This window comes from Filicampus tigris, chromosome 15, assembly GCF_054856515.1.
Source record: "Filicampus tigris isolate MCC_2025a chromosome 15, RoL_Ftig_1.0, whole genome shotgun sequence".
NCBI classification, from domain to species: Eukaryota; Metazoa; Chordata; class Actinopteri; order Syngnathiformes; family Syngnathidae; genus Filicampus; species Filicampus tigris.
In genome coordinates, this window is record NC_141231.1 from 19,059,095 (window position 1) to 19,075,918 (window position 16,824).

Consider the following 16,824-nt stretch of genomic DNA (forward strand, 5'->3'; position numbering starts at 1 on the left):
AGTATGACGATCATGCACTTTTCACACTTGAATCTACTTTTTTTCCCCTTTTCGTTTGAACTTCAACTTGCAATAAAACTAATGTGTACATATGATGACGACGACATTTGTGGATGTGACATGACATGAGCCATTACCTCCTTCTGAAAACATATCATGTAAAGTAGCAGGTTTGCTGTGAATGTACATATAGAATAATAGTGATTGTGACAAAAGAGAACGTCATTATTATTATTGTGGATGTTAACGTGTATTCTGTCTTCAATTGTTCCTCAAAAATATGTACGTATCATTTCTGTCAGGTGCCTTTTGTCACAGAATGTCGTATTTAATGTGAAAAGCGTGGAGCACTTTGAAAATGTAGTTTTCATGCTGGATCTATTGCAAAATTATCAGCAATATACAAACATGTTCAGTGTGCGTGCGTGCGTGCGTGTTCGTTCTGACTTATTTGTGTAAAGTTGACCGTATAAAGTGTACACTGATGTAATGTAAATGCTGTCTGAATGTGTGACATCCAATTAAAAAAAGAAAAAAACAACAATGGAAATGACAAAATATCATTGTGTTTTACACACAAAACAGTTTCAGTCAGAAAAAAAAAAAATTGGGACCAACTAATTATTCGAGCGGTCAAAATTAGCACTTTAGGCCATTATTTTTGTTTTACTCATTAACACATTACAAAAGATTAACATTAAAAGAAAAAAAAACTGCCACATTTTGCCAATATACATTTTTCCTGCAAAGTTAAACAAATACTAAAGGACAAAGTGTTGTCAAACAGTCAACAATCTTTGTTATAAGCATTAAGGGACCAAACAAGTATTTTATTTATTAGAAATGGTTAAACTTAACCGGCTAATGAATTGGTTATCAGAATTTTATTCTGTCATACATCAGAATCTACCTTTAAAAAAAATTGATAAATAAATCTATCGGTTGGGCCCTAATAAATATAGGATTTCAAAATATGTATTAGGGTCTGACCGATATGGCTTTTATCAGTCCAGTATTTGTCAGAACAAAATTCCAATAACCAATTAATCAGCCGACTAATTAAAAAAAAACGTTTTTTGGGGGGTGGGCGTGGGGTTGAATGTTATTGTTTTATGTTGCAATATAGGGGGGGAAAAGGCATATATATCTTGCAATTCTGGCCAATTTCAAGAGCTCAAATTGGCCGATTAATTGGCGCATCGGTAAGCCAATCATTCATCCCCATTCCGCGTTGCTGTCAATGTTCCAGCCGCCTGGAGGAGGCGGTACCAGCGAGGGCGGCAGGTCCGGAATGGAGAAGATCTGCGGCGGGATGTCGCTCTGCGTCAGGTCCTCCACCCGCTCGTCTTGCACGCTGCGCGGATGAATAATTCAACTCGGGGTCATTAGGCGTGCGCGAGGGGGGGCGGGCCTAACGGCCGTGCGATTAGTTCGTACCCTTTGCTGGCCCAGCCGCTTCTCCTCTTCTCCCTGGTGGACAGCCACATGTCCACGCTGGGCTCGGCCTGGCTCGGGTCCTCCCAGCCCTCCAAACGCCGTCTCTCCTCTGCAGAGAGACAGAGTCATGACTTATTTACGGACGTCTGGACCTGATTCCCAAACACTCCAAGGCGGGGCATGGTACAATTCCACCTCACTGCTCGTTAAAACGACCGTTTATTTACTACAAATAATGTACAGAGGGAAATTAACGTAGATTTCATCCAGCCATTTGAGCCACCCGAAAAACTACTAAAAATAATTTAGTCAGCCCGTCTATGGCGTTTTACATTATGTGTTAGCATCAAGCTAACAGACGTTCATAAGTTATTTAATTAAATACACAACTACCGCAACATCAAGGCTATTTTTTTAGCACGGTTTGGAATTTTGCATAGTGTGTTAGCATTAAGCTAGCGGACTCCAATTTATGTCGTTCGGTTAAATACACTACGACCTCAACATCAGGGCTAGTTTCTTCAGCCCGTCAATGGCGTTTTTCATTTTGAGTTAGCGTTATGCTAACAAACTTGGTTTTCTTCAATGAACTGGGTGTCGAGATACCACTGTAACTGTCCATCTATCTATTCCAGCGACGTATAGTGACTGACAAACCGTTTCTATCCTCTTACACCGCATGGCAGAAGGTGCGGATAACCCGTGTTTCGACCTGTTGCCATTCATACAACCGAATCATAGCCAAGTGTTCAAGTACATCTTGGTCATCATTGCAGTGTGTGACATTTTTGCTTGGCAGTGTTGTGGTGTGAGATTTCCCTCATGTAAAATATGTGCCTTGCTTCAATAGAAGTTGGGAAACGCTGCATTCGACAATCAAAAAGACGAAGAGCCAGCGACATGACTTATTTACAAACGTCTGGAGTCTAGACGGTATTTGTCTCGCGTCCTTTTGATTTGACAAGCAGCGCGTGGTTTGCGGGTCTCCTCATATTTTTCTAATCAAGTAACAAATCCTCACACGTCTACTTTTATGGTAAAAATACATCAAGAGAATGTGTCGCGCTGCCAAATTTACTGCGTTGGCTCGCAGAGGGAAGAAGCGTCGCTACATGTCTGCCTCTGTCTACGGGCACAGATATTTACTAGCACACTGTCAATTTAAGTACAGACAGGACAGGTTTTGAACAACAGTCAATCACTTATAGATGGGTAGATGAATCGACAGACGGACGGACAGATATATAGATGGGCCGGTAGAAGAAGCGTGACAAAACTGTTTTTCTCTTTTCCAAAGCCAACAGCGCCTTCATGTGGCGAGATGCTTACCTTGCATCTTCTTTTGTAAATTGAACATCTCTGCCTCGGACATGTGAGAAAACCTGCAGCTGGGGCCAAAATCGCAAATGCCTGAAACACCAATGACACATTTTATCAGTCACATGCAAACCTATTTTAAACATTTCCAGCTCCGCTCTAGCTGACAGCAAGAACAGCGTTTTGTTGTTACCTCTTTGGAGGAACTTCCTGCAAGGTTTCTTTGCCTGTTCGTCCTTTAACATTTCCGCATAGCCTGAAAAAAAAGATGAATTGCAGTTTAATTTGAGACCAACCAACACGATGAAAAGGCAGTAAATCACAACCACGCCAAATCGTTTAAGTTACTGATTAAATTTACCTCTGAAATGGTCAAACCAGGCCTTTTTTGCTCTTTGGTGCTGCACACCGAACAGATGTTTTTTCCTGTTGTGCATGTTGTCCTGGAAGGAGCGCTCACAGTAGTCGCAGTAGTATCTTTTACCCATGATCTTGGCTTTTTTTTCCTTTGGCGAATAACAGCAATCAGTTGCCTTTTACCTTACACACAGCCCCTGATTCACATAGAAATACAGAAATGATGAACATCGTTTTCTTTCATCTGTATCCAAGTTTACTCCATTTAAACAACATAGTGGGAAGACCACATCCCTTGGTTTTCCCTTTTTTTGATGACTTCTAACAATTCCCCTTCTTCTGTAGGGGTTTCTTTTGTTGTTTGTTCGTTCATTTCATTTGTACTTGACATTTGGTTGTAACACTATGCAGTGTTTTATTTGTTTGTATTAGAGAGTTGTTGAAACATAGTAAAAGCACGCACACACACACACACACACACACACACACACACACAAACTTTTCTTTCTTGATCTTAAGTGCCATGTGACCCTGCAAATTTTGACCATGTACGTAATTTGATTCGATCAACATTTTTAAGGAAATATCAGGATTTCATTGATAAGCGTCTTTTTTTCCGTTACTGGGAAACAAATATTTGACAAAAACAGATAACAGTCAAACGGACAATAGTCATTACTTAATACTTCAAATAATACAAAAGCGATCACAGCATGCTGAACATACCTGAAGAGTGATGTGATCAATTAGCGACTGTGTTGTTGTTGATTCATTTGTGTGCCAAATAATCAAATAATTACTGTATGTTGGTTAATGTGCAGCATCCGATGTAAACGAGGCTTCTCTAGTGGCCATATAAACAATTTTTTGAAGACAAAAAAAAAATCATTTCCTCAGCAGAACGGTCGCCTCTTGATTGCGTCACCACTTTCTCCAGGCATGACCAGTCGACGTCTGCTTCGTCCAACTTTTCCATGATTATTGACTGGATATCATGATTACTCGTGCATTTGTTTGGTGAGCGCTTCTGAAGTGTGTGTTGACATATATCAATACCCACTATCACGTCGTTTGTAGTTGGCTAAATATTTAGTACGTGTCTATTTTCTGTAGGGTTGAGAGGAGGTTCGACTGTTAAACGGACCACACCGACCATAATTTGAGTCTCTCACCGGGCCATGGCGTCCTTTGGCTGGAAGAGGAAAGCGGGCGAGAGGGTGTCCAAGTCGGCAGCCCGGCAGTTTGAGGAGGCGGACGACAGCGTCGCGGCGGCGGCGACGGCGGCGGATCAGAACCGGCGCGACGGCGACGGCCAAGTGGACTGGCAGCAGGCCGTCAAACGCCGCCGAGAGATTCTGCTGGAGGAGTGCGCCGCCAAGAGCAAGACGCTGAAGGAGGAGGGCGCCGTGTTGGCCGAGCAAAACAGGTGTGTTCGTTCGTTCGTTCGTTCGTTCGGACGGTTGTTGTTGCTCGAGCGTGCGCTGCTGGAAAGCGGTCAGGAGGTGGCGTCATCGCAAAGAAAAACTTCCACAAGTCAAACAAGCGGGACACCGGTGCCTTGACTTACGAGGAATGTCTTAATTCGTTCCGTGACCACGCTCGCATCTCATCTTTCCTCGCTTGAAATGAATGAAAATGTCATTAATCCTTTTCAGATAAAAAAAAAAAAAATCACCCGCAAAGTAGGTTACTTGTTTTTAATAAGAAAAACAGCATTCTACATGGTTGAACTTTCTAAAACCACACCGTAAAAATATAATACAGTCATTTTAGACCCTAACCCTGACACAAAATTTTAAAAGTATTTGAGTTTTGGTCACTGCATTTGGCTTTAGGATGGCACTCAAGTTTGATCTTTTGATTCTTGGAAGTGTTTCCTGGAATGTTTGGAAAATTCAGCACCCAAAGCCAGTTTGACCGAACGACATGCAATTTGGTGGGCATGTTACTAAAGTTTGCCGGTTCGTCATCCGTCAGTCCGTCATTTTTTCAAGCCGAACCAAACTGTAATCATCTGTCAGTCAGTCCTTCATGTTATTTTAACCACGCTTCTCCATGTCGGTCATGAGTTGACCCAGCAAAAAGTCTCAATTGTCAATGTCTGATCAAACACAGGAAGTCTGCCATTTCACTTTGAAGTGGCTACAGTCATTTGTTCCATTTCCGAGTCTCCTCAAACAAACTGGCCGAGATTTTGTCCGGTTGTACGCAGTTTCTTTTGGGAGCTGTTATCAGATCTTACCGGCAGGGTAGCTGCCCCTTATAACGGAATAGCAATTACTCAGCCAATAGCCCTGCGTGCACTCCACGACATCCAATGCTGTCCGTTGCCCCGGGCGACTCCTCGTAATTGCATTTGCACGGAAATGATGCCCCTTAATGGCACTGGGGGGGTTTTAGATGTGATCTGAGTGCAGTCAGATGGGTCGACGGGTTTCACCTCCTGAAACGCCTGTGACGCACTGAAGTCTGTGAACCGTCGCTATATCGCCGGCCATTTTTGAAGCCGTTGGTTTTTAATAGGGCTCAACATTTCACATTTCAAGTGGCAAAAGCAGTTGGTTCCTGGTGGTTTATGTCTTGTCGAAATAGTTTCAGCGCTTTCGAAGTGCAGCCCACGTTTCCAAATTGTTACGTGAGAAGTTGAAGTGATCAAGCCATAGGTTTGTTTGTATTGTTGTTGTAATCTGATTTATAACTTACTGACTTTAGTAAGGTTGCCGTAGTGATCTTAAAAGACTGCAAGTCCAAGTGTTTATAGTGCGTTCGCAGCTTTGGTTGAAGTAGATAAATAAACTCTTTCATTTGAATTCATGGTTCGTTTTGTCTTTATTTTAAGCGCAACCGTAACCTGAAAGACCAAAACACTGAAGTAGAGTGAGTTAAGTCTAATATTCTTTGTTGTAATGACGGAGATTCATTTCATGCTTATGTTTGTTAAAAAAAATAAATCGATAAAACACACATTGGAGGAGTACCCGGGAAAAATAATTGCATATTAAATCCCAACATTGGCGGGGGACAAATTGCAATTAGATTATTTTTCCAAATTCTTCTTCCGCCTTACTCCAAACTGAAATGGCCCCTTGATGGTGAAAATGGTCCAATGTCCATTAGTAATTGTTAAGCCATGGCTACCAACCTTTTGTTTAAAAAACTTTTACTAATGGCCCTTTTACTTGTTGTTGTGTTGTGATGCCCGGTTTGTCCTCGCTGTCAACTGTGTGCACAGTAGCCTTTTTTTAGCGCGGACCTTTCTCACACGTATTGCTTCATTTCCTCACATGGTGCGCTGGCGCTTTGCTGACAGTTTCAACACTTCCACTTCCTTCCTCGTTGCCTCCTTTTTCTCTCTCGCCTCGTTGCGGCCGCTCGTCGGCCAACGGTCCGCGCGCATATCGAGGCCGCGGCTTTTTTTTCCTTCTCGCCACACAGATATGTCGGCCAAATTTGAAGCTTTCCGTGAGTATCTTTTACAGTGGAAAGGACACAAGACGGCGGCGAATGACTGTCAGAAGGCTGTAAGCCGTTTTGCTTTCTTGTGCCCCTCAAGATGGTGTGTTCGCATCTTGTCCAGTTGAAACCAAAATAGCCAATGATATTTTTGAAAATTCAGCCCCCGAAACCATTTGTACTTGGAAACATGAAAATTGTAAGGCATGCCTGTCATGAGTAGACTCACCAAAAAAATAAATAAAATAAAGTCTCCAAAAGCTAAGCTGATAAAGACTCAGGAAGTGTGCCATTTCGGTTTGAAGCGGCCATTATAGTTCTTTGCACATTCCCAAGCGTCCTTCAAATCGTACCTTTTGTGTATCCGACAGATGGGCGCTTTGGAAGTGTATATTGTGTATATGACAACATTATGCAAGACGTCTGTGTCGGTAGCAAGTGATATCCTGCAAGGCTTCACTGAGTAAACATGCGGCTCTTTTCTTAGCTTACATAATATACACAAATCAAACATGCGTGCAGAGACACACGGCTTTCGTTGCAAATCTAGTAAATCCCGTGGTGCGTTCGGGGTCCGCAAGCCCAGCAATGGCAATCCTAGCAGGTATGCAGGTGTGAAAAAACATGACACTTTTGTGTGTGTGTGTGTGTGTGTGTGCGTGCGTGTTTTTTGTTTTTTCCTTTCCCAGGCACAGAGAAGCCGTTAAGAAGTGGGACGAGGCCCTTCAGCTGACCCCAGACGACCCGCTGCTGTACGAGATGAAGGCCCAGGTAAACCGGCACGCGCGCTGATTTCGGGATTTCGGAGCCGATCAGTGAGTTAAAAAAAAAAAAAAAAAAAAAGCAATAACTGATCTTCGATCCGATCAGAAGACGGACCAATCTATTGAAGAGTGTTTATTTACGGTAAAGTCGTTGGGACTGGCCCGGCCTGTGAATAGCCAAAATTCACATTTTATTGACAACCACTGAATTGCATTGGGGGAGAAAAGATAACATTTCAACCCTCAAAATTCTCCCCAAAACGCTGATAAATATTCAATACACGGAAAATAGGTGCTGTATTGTTTTCAATTTTTTTTGTCGATCCGATCAACGTCATCATTGATCAATGTGCACATTTCTGACATTAGAACTGATCAGCCAATTTGCATAAAGTGCAAAATATCTGCCCATCCGATGCGGCCGATCGGGTCCGTGTCAAGTCGAGTGTGCGGCAATTCACCTCACAACAAAAATGTGCTTGCGCGTGGCAAAAGTTGTCTGTTTTCCGGACTAGAGAACTATTGGACTTCTTCCTACTCTCTTGGACCATGTCATCAGAGTTGCGCAATGACATCTCCAGATGTTTTTCTTTCTTTGGTCCCCTTTTTGTTTTGATCCGCTAATGCCTTTCTATGTTCAATCAGTCAATCTGCTTTCCCGCCTGGTGTCGGGCCGCAGGTGCTGACGACGCTGCAGGAGGCCTTCCCCGCCGTCCAGGCGGCCGAGACGGCGGTGAAGCTGCGGAGCGTGTGGTGGGAGGGCTGGCAGACTCTGGGCCGCGCCCAGCTGAGCATGGGCGAGGTCCGCCTGGTGAGTCGCAATGGCCTCGGCCAACAAAATCACCGCCGTCTGCCTCTTGCTATTGGGCATATCGATAGCACCTTAGTATTTTTTGATTGGGGGGGGGGGGAATCCCAGTACAGTGGTGTCGTCACCTATGAGTGACCCCAACTTCTGTCACTTCATTTTTGCTCAACATGATTAGCGGTTGAGAAAATGGATGGACGTACTTGGCTGCAAAAGAAACGATACCCTCAAAATCCTCCGGCGCGTTTGCAGTAGGAAACGTCAAATAATAACAGTTTGCATGATGTCACGGCATGGCCCGAAATGAGAACATCTCGTTTGGTCTCTTATTTTATGTGCCTCAATAAAATGCTCCCAAAAAATGTAGGTGGAATCAACAGTGTTTTGAGCCAAAGCAAAGGGAGGGAAAACAAAACAAACAGGAACACTGTGCCTCCTTAAAATTGGACAGCCGTGGTGTACATTTCTTTTTGACAAGCCGTGAAGATCAGTCACTTGCGCCTGTTTACTACAAACATCCCAAACACGCCCAGCGCCGGCGGCAACGGCCGTTGCCAAAATTGCCGCCAAACATGCCGCGTCTTGAATATGTTGGGCACGCGTGTGTCAAACACAAGTTGCAAAAGTACTCACACCGTACGCAAGTGCAAGTACAAACACTTGCCGAAAAGAAGTAGTAAATAGTCGAGTAAAGGGACTCGTATTGATTCAGTAAGTAAAAAAAAAAAAAAAAGCACCGAGTCTGAAATGTACTTTGTATACCTACACATAGCGTATTAGAATGTATTTTGTACTTAAGTGCAAAAGTAAAAATGCATTTTGATTGCCCATTAGAGCGGTGCCTTCAGTTATGTTTGACCATAGCGGAAAACTGTTGTTCGGACGATTGTTTATTTTATTATTATTATTTTTTATTTTTTGCTTTGATTTGTGAGCAAATGGAAGGGCGAGCCCTGTGCAGCCAACTCAATTATTACTCAAGTATTTCACAGCTGGAAGAAGGAGGAATGGATATTTGAGCGTAAACAGTGGAGCGCCACATGTAGACAGACAATATGACAAGTGACAGGCATATATATTCTTTATCCTCTGCAAAAAAACGACTGCTGAAAAAGGAGTACTGCAACTTACTGAGTCACAGTAGTTGTAAAAAAAAAAAAAAAGTCTTCATTTGTGTCTCCATGACTGTGTTATAAGCCCACCTTCTTGTTGCCCACATCAGAAGGAGCCGCAACGAACTCATCACAATGCGCAAGCTGTTCAATCCTTTCCAATTGATTTCTGTTTTAAGTATATTTGAACAGTACAATGTAAGTTCATTTTTTCGAGTGTTATCTTCCTTGTTAAGACACATTATAAAATGTGGGGTTTTTTTGGGGGCGGGGGTTGGCACGATTCAAGGTATTTCCCTTCATTTCTATAGGCGAGAGACGATTTAGAGATCCTGATTGCTTTTCGATGTGTGTGTGGTCACGCAACCAATTCAACTTGTATCTCAAGGCAGCGCCGTTTGAGAACTCGGCTACTTGCCACCACGGCTTGCGCAAGTTGCTCCTCGCATGATCAGCGTCGAGCGTCAAAGCTCTGAAATGGAACGCCGCCTCTGTTCTTCTTGTGCGAGCTGTCTTACGGCCAAGACGATTGGAAGTGGTGAAAGTCAAACACAGACACACCTCGCACACAAAGCACTTACTGGGAGGGGGCGGCGGTGGGGTGGGGGGGATATCATTGGAGCGAGAACATCTATTTTTAACCCAGGCACGTCCAGTCGCGTTTCAGGCTTTTGTAGACTTTTGACACGTCTGAGGGGAATCATTCCGCTCGTGTGACTTTTGAGCATCTTTTTGCGAACGTTTCCGAACGTCTCGCTCGTTTGCTCTGCGGTTCCGTTTGGGAAATGTCCGAATCGGTCGCCGTCAACATTTAGCCGGTGGCGCGAATCGTACAATATTTGGATGTGGGGGCGGCACGGCGGGCAAGCGGTTTGCCTCACGCTTTGAGGTTCACGGTCAGGTTTGAGGTTTTCTTGCGGCGGCGGAGGAGGACCCAAGCGCGGGGAGGCAAAGACTTTCGGGGAGGTCAGATGGACAGCGAGATGGATGCGACCTCGCCGACATCGATGCTTGTTTGGTTAGCGCGTCTGTGGCGTTGGCATCAAGCTAGCAGACTTTCCTAAGACCGTTAGGCGGTGGCTTCGAATGCGCGACGTTTCATTGTTGTTGTTTAGTTGGCGCGGCTCTTGGCACTGCCTGCGTTTTTGTGTCCAGGCGCTGCGGTCCTTCCAGGTGGCCGTCCACCTGCGCCCGTGGGAGCGCGCCCTGTGGCGGGACGACTTGGCGTGGGCGCGGACGCTGCGCCGGCGGAAGGCGGCCGCCGGGGACAACCTTGGCCGGCGGGAGGAGGCCGAGCGCCGGCTCCTGGACGCTCCGGAACTCCGCGGGGACTTTGACTTTGAGTCGGACGAGGTGGTGGCGGCGTGCGAGGCCCTGGCCCGCCGCCAGGCGCGCCGCAGCAGCAGCAGCAGCAGCAGCAGCAGCCTCGGCCCGGGCGCCCTGGTGGTGGACGCCGCGGGGAACGCGCTGGAATCGGGGGAGGGAGCGTCGGAGCCCTCGCGCGAAGACTTTGTCAAAATGAGAAGACTCTGAACAGGTATGCGTGAGCCAATAAGTCAGGTCATCCACTCCGTGTGCACAAACAACACACCGTCCCATCGAACTGTTTCCACAACTTTTATAGAACACATTTTACGTTTGGGGGAAAAAAAATGATACACTCTCAAAAAAAAAAAAACAGGCACAAAAAATATATACTGATTATGTCATCGCAAAGATTTTATTACTCAGAAAGCTAAAGCTGACTTCCCCCCCCCAACCCCCAAGTTGCATAATATGATGACAAATCAAAGTCAGCTTTTTGTATGCGAAGCTCGATTGGGGTGGATGGAGCAGCAGCTGCGGGTTTTAATTCAAAAAATACATCAATTATGCTCATTCAAATTTTGCCATGGCTTAAATTGTTATAAAAATGACAGTTAATCCACCCTTCAAATGTTGTAAAACTGTGTTCTTGAATATTGAGCGTTGAATAAAAGCGAAAATGAGTACAGGTACTACTTTTTTGGTTTTCTAATACGCATACATTTATGCTTCAGAGTCTTGAAGGAGTTTGGCCCAAATTGTTGTTATGATTAAAAATGACAATCATCTAATGTACCAATCAAAGATCTGACAAATAACAATGCTAGGTTGTTGTTGTTTTTTTTTTTTAATTTAGTTATTTTGCAAAGGATTTGGCAAATTTGTTATTCTGTTTTTACACAAGTTTTTGTTGCACAATAAAGATGGCGAAGAGCTCGGTCCCTCGGTTTTGCTCACGGCACGTTTTCTAGTCGTACGTCAGTCGCCGCCTCCGTCGCATGTTGCGGGTTCGCAGTCCCGCTATTTTGTTCTGCCTCGGGTTTACTTTGGGGATCATTCCGGCGTGGCCCATCAGATGGCAGTCGACGATTTAGCTTGACAATGTGGAGATTTAAAAGAAGAGTGTAAACAGGAAGTATTTCAAGCGCAGCCTCGTTTTTTTTTTTTTCCTGAAGATACTCGAAAGTCAAACCTTCTTCAATCCTGTATTATACGCCTACAAAATGAGCGGGTGTACGTTCATTTAGAATTCAAATGACAATGTATATTTTGAAAATATATTGTGAAAATATATTGAAATGCTGATCTCGATTGATATCTCGTGTATAGATGACTGAACCATTTCAAGTCGTACATTAAGGCACTACCGTATTACATTAGATCGGGTCTTCGATTTCCTGCCGACGTCATTTATGAAGTCGCTGTCGCTGCGGCGATCAAGCCAAAATGCAGTGGGGAAAAGAAAAAAGTGTTTTCCACCTTTAATTGTTGCTAAAATTTTGTACAAGGTCAAGAGTGGTCATATTTTCCTGTGTTTTCTTTCCATATGTGCATTTCTCTACAGCGACAATGGCGTTAGGCAAAGAATTGCAACACAATTCAGAAGAGTCAAGGCAATGCAAGTGCTGCTCAAATGGCATGACATGAATTGCAAAACAAAGAACTTCCCCGATCTGGCCTAGCTGCCTTTCATTGTGAGAGCATTTCATTAACTTTGCGACCGCTCCGCCCCCAAAGCCGTACGAGAGGACCTCAAAATCTTTGCACCTTCTCACGGAGAAGACCATAACGTGCACGTTTTCGGAGGCAAAAATAAATTGGCTTCTTGCAAAAGCAACATTCACATTTTCATAGCTTACATGTCACGTAGCACTTAGCTAACACTCTTGGAAAAGTGCCATAGTAGGAACTTTGGGGGAATGGGATAGCATTACATTTTGTATACGGTGAGCCCCTGGTGTAGTGCAGATTTTGAAATGATGGGGTTTAGGTTTTTTTGCAGCATCCAAAAAAGTCCGAATTTAGAGTTGCATGCCTTCAGTGTAGTACCACATGTAAATGGTAAGGGCTTTTATTTTATTTTTTTTTTTTTGTTACTTTTTTTCGCGTGCACATGATCTCTCCATTTTGTGGCTTTTCACCTATTGTAGGTGCGTCTTCAACCACACGATAAACGGGGGTTCACCGTAACTCCGGTCCACCCAAACGGACACGGCTATATCGATCACATGTGATCGCAAGGCCTGTGCTGTTTTTCATTTTCAATTCAGTCTCGGTGGCCATTTGAAGCTATGCACAAAATGTACAACCGGCAAGATGGACCGAAACCTTGCGTCGGTGGCGAGTCTCTGCTTAGATACTTCTCTCCTGGACGTTCGGCGTCCCGTCCGTAAGCGAAACTTGCAAAGCCGGCTTGGAGCTCTCCGGCCGCTCTCCCTCGGCGGGCCACCTCGAGGCCTCTGTCCGAGTCCCCCCGAAGTCCCTCGGGGTCAGTAACGCGTGCCCGGCGGGTGAGCCGGAGTCTCCGTCCGCCCCCCCTGGAAAAGAGCCCGTCCTGCCCCCGGGCAGGTACAGGAAGGTCTGCGAGGTGCGCGCCGTCCCTTGGCGCCCTCGCGACACCAGAGACGGCGAGTCCCGCGACACGATGGAGGACGAGGACAGGCGGACGCCGGCGCAGCGGAACTGGCCGCCGCCCCCTGGCCGGCCCCGTCCCATCTTGCAGAAGAGACATTTGATCTTCTCCATGAGCGTGAGGACCACTGTCTTCCGGAGCAGGATGTACACCCACGGGTCCAGGATGGGGTTGACGGAGGCCATGCGGATGGCCAGCAGGTCTTTGTTGAGCCCCGTGGACTCTTCCTTTTGGTTGCTGTACAGCTGGTTCACAAAGATCCTCAGCTGGAGACCAAAGAGGGGAACGCAAAGTGTCTCGATTAGTCAAAGGGACTAAAGGAACAAGTCTCGGGTAACTCGGCACTACCTTGACTTTGCCCCAACGTGCGTATTTGTTTTAAGTCCACCCATGTGGATTAGATGTGAATTACAAGACCAACAGTTGAACATTTGACTTTGTCCCAGACTACTTGTTTAGCCGATTGAATGGGCCAGCCGATTAATCGGTTGGGTGGATTTTTTTAAGCAGCCTCACCGGCGGCCAAGCCCCATCAACGTTCTTTTTTTGGGGAAAGAAATCAAATCCACAAGCCCAATCGTCAGGAAAACAAGCAAATCATTCCTAGGAAGTGGTTCTTCAAAAGACGAACCATAGTTGGAGTCCTGGCCCACTTCGTCCAGCTCTTGATATCGCCGCATGATCATGATCATCGTCACGTCGTAATTGTCGAAACCGTCAATACCATTACAAGAATGCAATATACTGGCGTGTGCAGCAGGCAAGCGTGACCGTCATCTGGAGCCGTTCGCAAACAAAACGTCGCTACGGCAATGATGCCGCAAAAACATCAAACTTTTCAATAAAGTGCCGCATACCGGGAAGTCTGATGATTACATGAATTTGTGCGCGTTGTTATCGACGTGTTTGGCTGTCGCGAGTTCTGCTCTGGTCGACCAATCGGCGGAGAGAAAAGTGCTTGAATCAGTGAGGATGATTTTGAAGTCTGATGGCTTCGAGAAAGAGTCGTGTTGCGTCTTTGTGAAGGCCCTGGATGGATTACATTGACATTTTGACACGGAAACACGCCAATCTTGAAATCTGATTGAAATAATAAGAATAATAATCTAACATTACCAAATGAAGACAACAGACTGCCGGGAATCAGTTCATCCCATTTCATGGAACAAATATTCAAATATCAGTTATTCAAATATCAGTTATCAATGTAGGTCAGTGGGAAATGTTCCCATCACGCGGCTAGTACACAAAAAAAAAAAAAAAAAAAAAAGCATTGATTTCTTTTAAAAATTAATTTGTTTCCTTTCGTTTGGGCATTTTGCTACGTGTCTTCACTATTAACAGCAGGGGTGGAACGGTTTTTGAAAACTAACAAAACCCTTCGGTCCAATCGTGTCGATTCAATTCCAGTTATTCCGTCGGTGTGGTGGTGTTTCGAGTTAAAAAGATGACAAGTGTGTGTGAAAACCTTTGGGTTGACCTCCCCTTTAAGTGGGAAAAACACAAGACAAACTTTGTGTATTAACCGAAAAATGTTGTGAGTCTACATTTCACGTCCGACTCTGCAGGATATTGTCAATATACAAAATGTGCTTTTTGAGCCAATGTACCGTCAAAAATGTTTTTCCAAGTCAACTTAAAGTCTGTTTTTTTGTTAGCTTTAGCCGTCAATCAACAGGCCAGATGTTTCCAGGTCGGGTCCGTCCCTTGATTTGTGATTAACATCAGACACCGCGCAGTCCTTTGAAAAGGAAGAAAAACAAACAAACCGTTCCGCTCGCCGAGGGCGCCGGTGGAGCATTCAAGCTTTGCGCCTTTACGATACGTTGATGAAATTGATGTCAAAGCGACACGAGGACAAATCGCATCGCATTTTTTGACCTTGCTGGCATAAAAGTGAAACCGAATTGCTTTTAATTTGCTCAATGTCTGCTGCGAGCTCAGCTTTGCCCATGACAGCCTGTTCTCAATTACCTTTTTCTAACAAAGGTAAAATACCAAAAAAAAAGTTCTATAAAGGTGATCTGAAGTCAAATACTCTTCAAGTCCATTTAATTTACTGACAGAAAACAGTTGCCTGTCATTTGTTTGATAATGAAATGGAGCTTTAAGTGGCAAAATGTCAAATAGCATCACAACAAACATTTCATTTACTGACCCAAATCCCGTTTCAAGTCACAGGTTTAGTTTTTTTCTATTTTTACAACAAGGAGGATAATTGATCACGAAACAATCACATTACTGAAAGTTTTTAAAGTCGACGCTAAAGTTTTCAAGTCACTTCTCAATATTGAAATTCACGTCAAAGTGACAAGAATTGGGTAAATGGCACAAAAGGTCATCACTGACTCGAATACTGTTTTTGTTTCCTTTTGGACGGTTATGACATGTGCTGATCAAACGTATATGTAAGGGCTCAAATGCGTTCCATATACTTTGAAAGTCCATTTGAGAGGGTTTAAAGTAAGAAAAACATGAGTGCCGAGCTCAGTCAACTGAAATATTTGGAGCGGCATCGAAAAGGCTACTTGGTTTTGGCTGGGCTCGTGGATGCGGATTGAATTGAGCAACTCACCACCAAGGGGATGGAGCAGACGAGCACCACGGCCGAGGTGGCGATGAGCAGGATGACCATCTGGATCTCGGCCCCGGCCAGCCGCCCGAGGCTCCTGCGGCGCCCGGGCTGCGCGCGGGCGGGCGATCGCCGGCCGCGCGCGCTCCCGCTGCCGCTGCCGCTGCCGCTGCCGCTGCCGCTGCCGCTGCCGCTGCCGCTGCCGCTGCCGCTGCCGCGCTCTCGCGCCGCCCCCAGCGACGTGCGCCGGACGAAGCGGCGGTGCATGAGGATGAGCGCGCCGCACACCATGACGTTGCACGCCACCGTGGCCAGCACGACGGCCGCGTTGACCCCGGCGTACATGAGGTTGAAGGCGGCCACCGACGTGCGGTTGCCGCTGCCGTGCCAGTCGATGAAGCACCAGCTGCCCGGCCGCTGCAGCTTGACCTCCCCCAAGCCCAAGCCCGGCAGCGCGCACAGCCCCGCGTTGCTGACGTAGATGGCGAGCAGCGCCAGCGCCGCCAGCCGCTGGTTGACGTACTCGTTGTAGAAGTAGGCGTGGTTGATGGCCAGGTAGCGCTCGACGGACATGGCGCACAGGATGCACAGCTGCGCCAGGAAGAAGAAGAGCAGGATGAAGCCCGAGTACTGGCACAGCGGCTCGGCGCCGGGCCACGCGCCGCGCATGTACGTGGCGATGGTGACCGGACTGGCCAGCAGCGTGCCCAGCAGGTCGGTGACGGCCAGGCCGCACACCAGCGTGTAGAAGGTGGTCTCCTTTTGCTCCTTGCGCGAGATGCGCAGCACCACGATGGCCGTGACGTTGCCCACCACGCCGAAGATGAACATGATGACCGGGATTGTGGGCGGCTGCAGGGTCCGAGGCGGCGCGTCGCCGTCCGCCGTGGCGGTGGCGGTGGCGTTCATCTTCACCTCAAGCTCGAAAGGGCATCCTCCGCGAAGGGAACGTCACATCCCTGCTGCTTGTTTGCTTCTCCGGGCGCATGGAAATGAAGCGCAAAGTCCTGCGTGCGTGCGCGCGCGCGCGCCGATAACTTTCCGGTGCCGCCGCGCACTCACTCTGC

General features: G+C 46.1%; 3 protein-coding genes across 7 annotated transcripts; 1 reads left to right on the top strand and 2 right to left on the bottom strand.

Annotated features, from left to right (window-relative positions):
- Positions 1-303: 303 nt before the first annotated feature.
- zmat5 (zinc finger, matrin-type 5) lies at positions 304-4,598 on the bottom strand. Of its 4 annotated transcripts, none has more exons than XM_086054094.1 (6): positions 4,284-4,598; positions 3,116-3,260; positions 2,948-3,010; positions 2,767-2,847; positions 1,438-1,546; positions 304-1,354 (listed from the first exon to the last, which is right to left on the bottom strand). In XM_086054094.1, exons 2-6 carry the CDS (start codon positions 3,240-3,242, stop codon positions 1,216-1,218), a joined length of 519 nt encoding a protein of 172 aa, XP_085910220.1. In that variant the 5' UTR covers positions 3,243-3,260; positions 4,284-4,598; the 3' UTR covers positions 304-1,215. The 4 variants fall into 4 exon arrangements, with proteins under 4 accessions (XP_085910220.1, XP_085910218.1, XP_085910219.1 ...); XM_086054092.1 differs by having other exon boundaries at positions 3,116-3,308; positions 4,284-4,595; XM_086054093.1 differs by lacking the exon at positions 4,284-4,598 and adding an exon at positions 3,838-4,039.
- On the top strand, positions 1,388-11,245 carry ttc33 (tetratricopeptide repeat domain 33). Of its 2 annotated transcripts, none has more exons than XM_086054084.1 (5): positions 1,388-1,620; positions 4,225-4,537; positions 7,254-7,335; positions 8,008-8,139; positions 10,404-11,245. In XM_086054084.1, the coding sequence occupies exons 2-5, from the start codon at positions 4,290-4,292 to the stop codon at positions 10,779-10,781; spliced, it is 840 nt and encodes a 279-aa protein (XP_085910210.1). In that variant the 5' UTR covers positions 1,388-1,620; positions 4,225-4,289; the 3' UTR covers positions 10,782-11,245. The 2 variants fall into 2 exon arrangements, with proteins under 2 accessions (XP_085910210.1, XP_085910209.1); XM_086054083.1 differs by lacking the exon at positions 1,388-1,620 and adding an exon at positions 3,980-4,128.
- Positions 10,944-16,824, bottom strand: LOC147135880 (prostaglandin E2 receptor EP4 subtype-like). The gene is made up of 2 exons (XM_086054082.1): positions 15,761-16,824; positions 10,944-13,451 (listed from the first exon to the last, which is right to left on the bottom strand). Exons 1-2 carry the CDS (start codon positions 16,664-16,666, stop codon positions 12,906-12,908), a joined length of 1,452 nt encoding a protein of 483 aa, XP_085910208.1. The 5' UTR covers positions 16,667-16,824; the 3' UTR covers positions 10,944-12,905.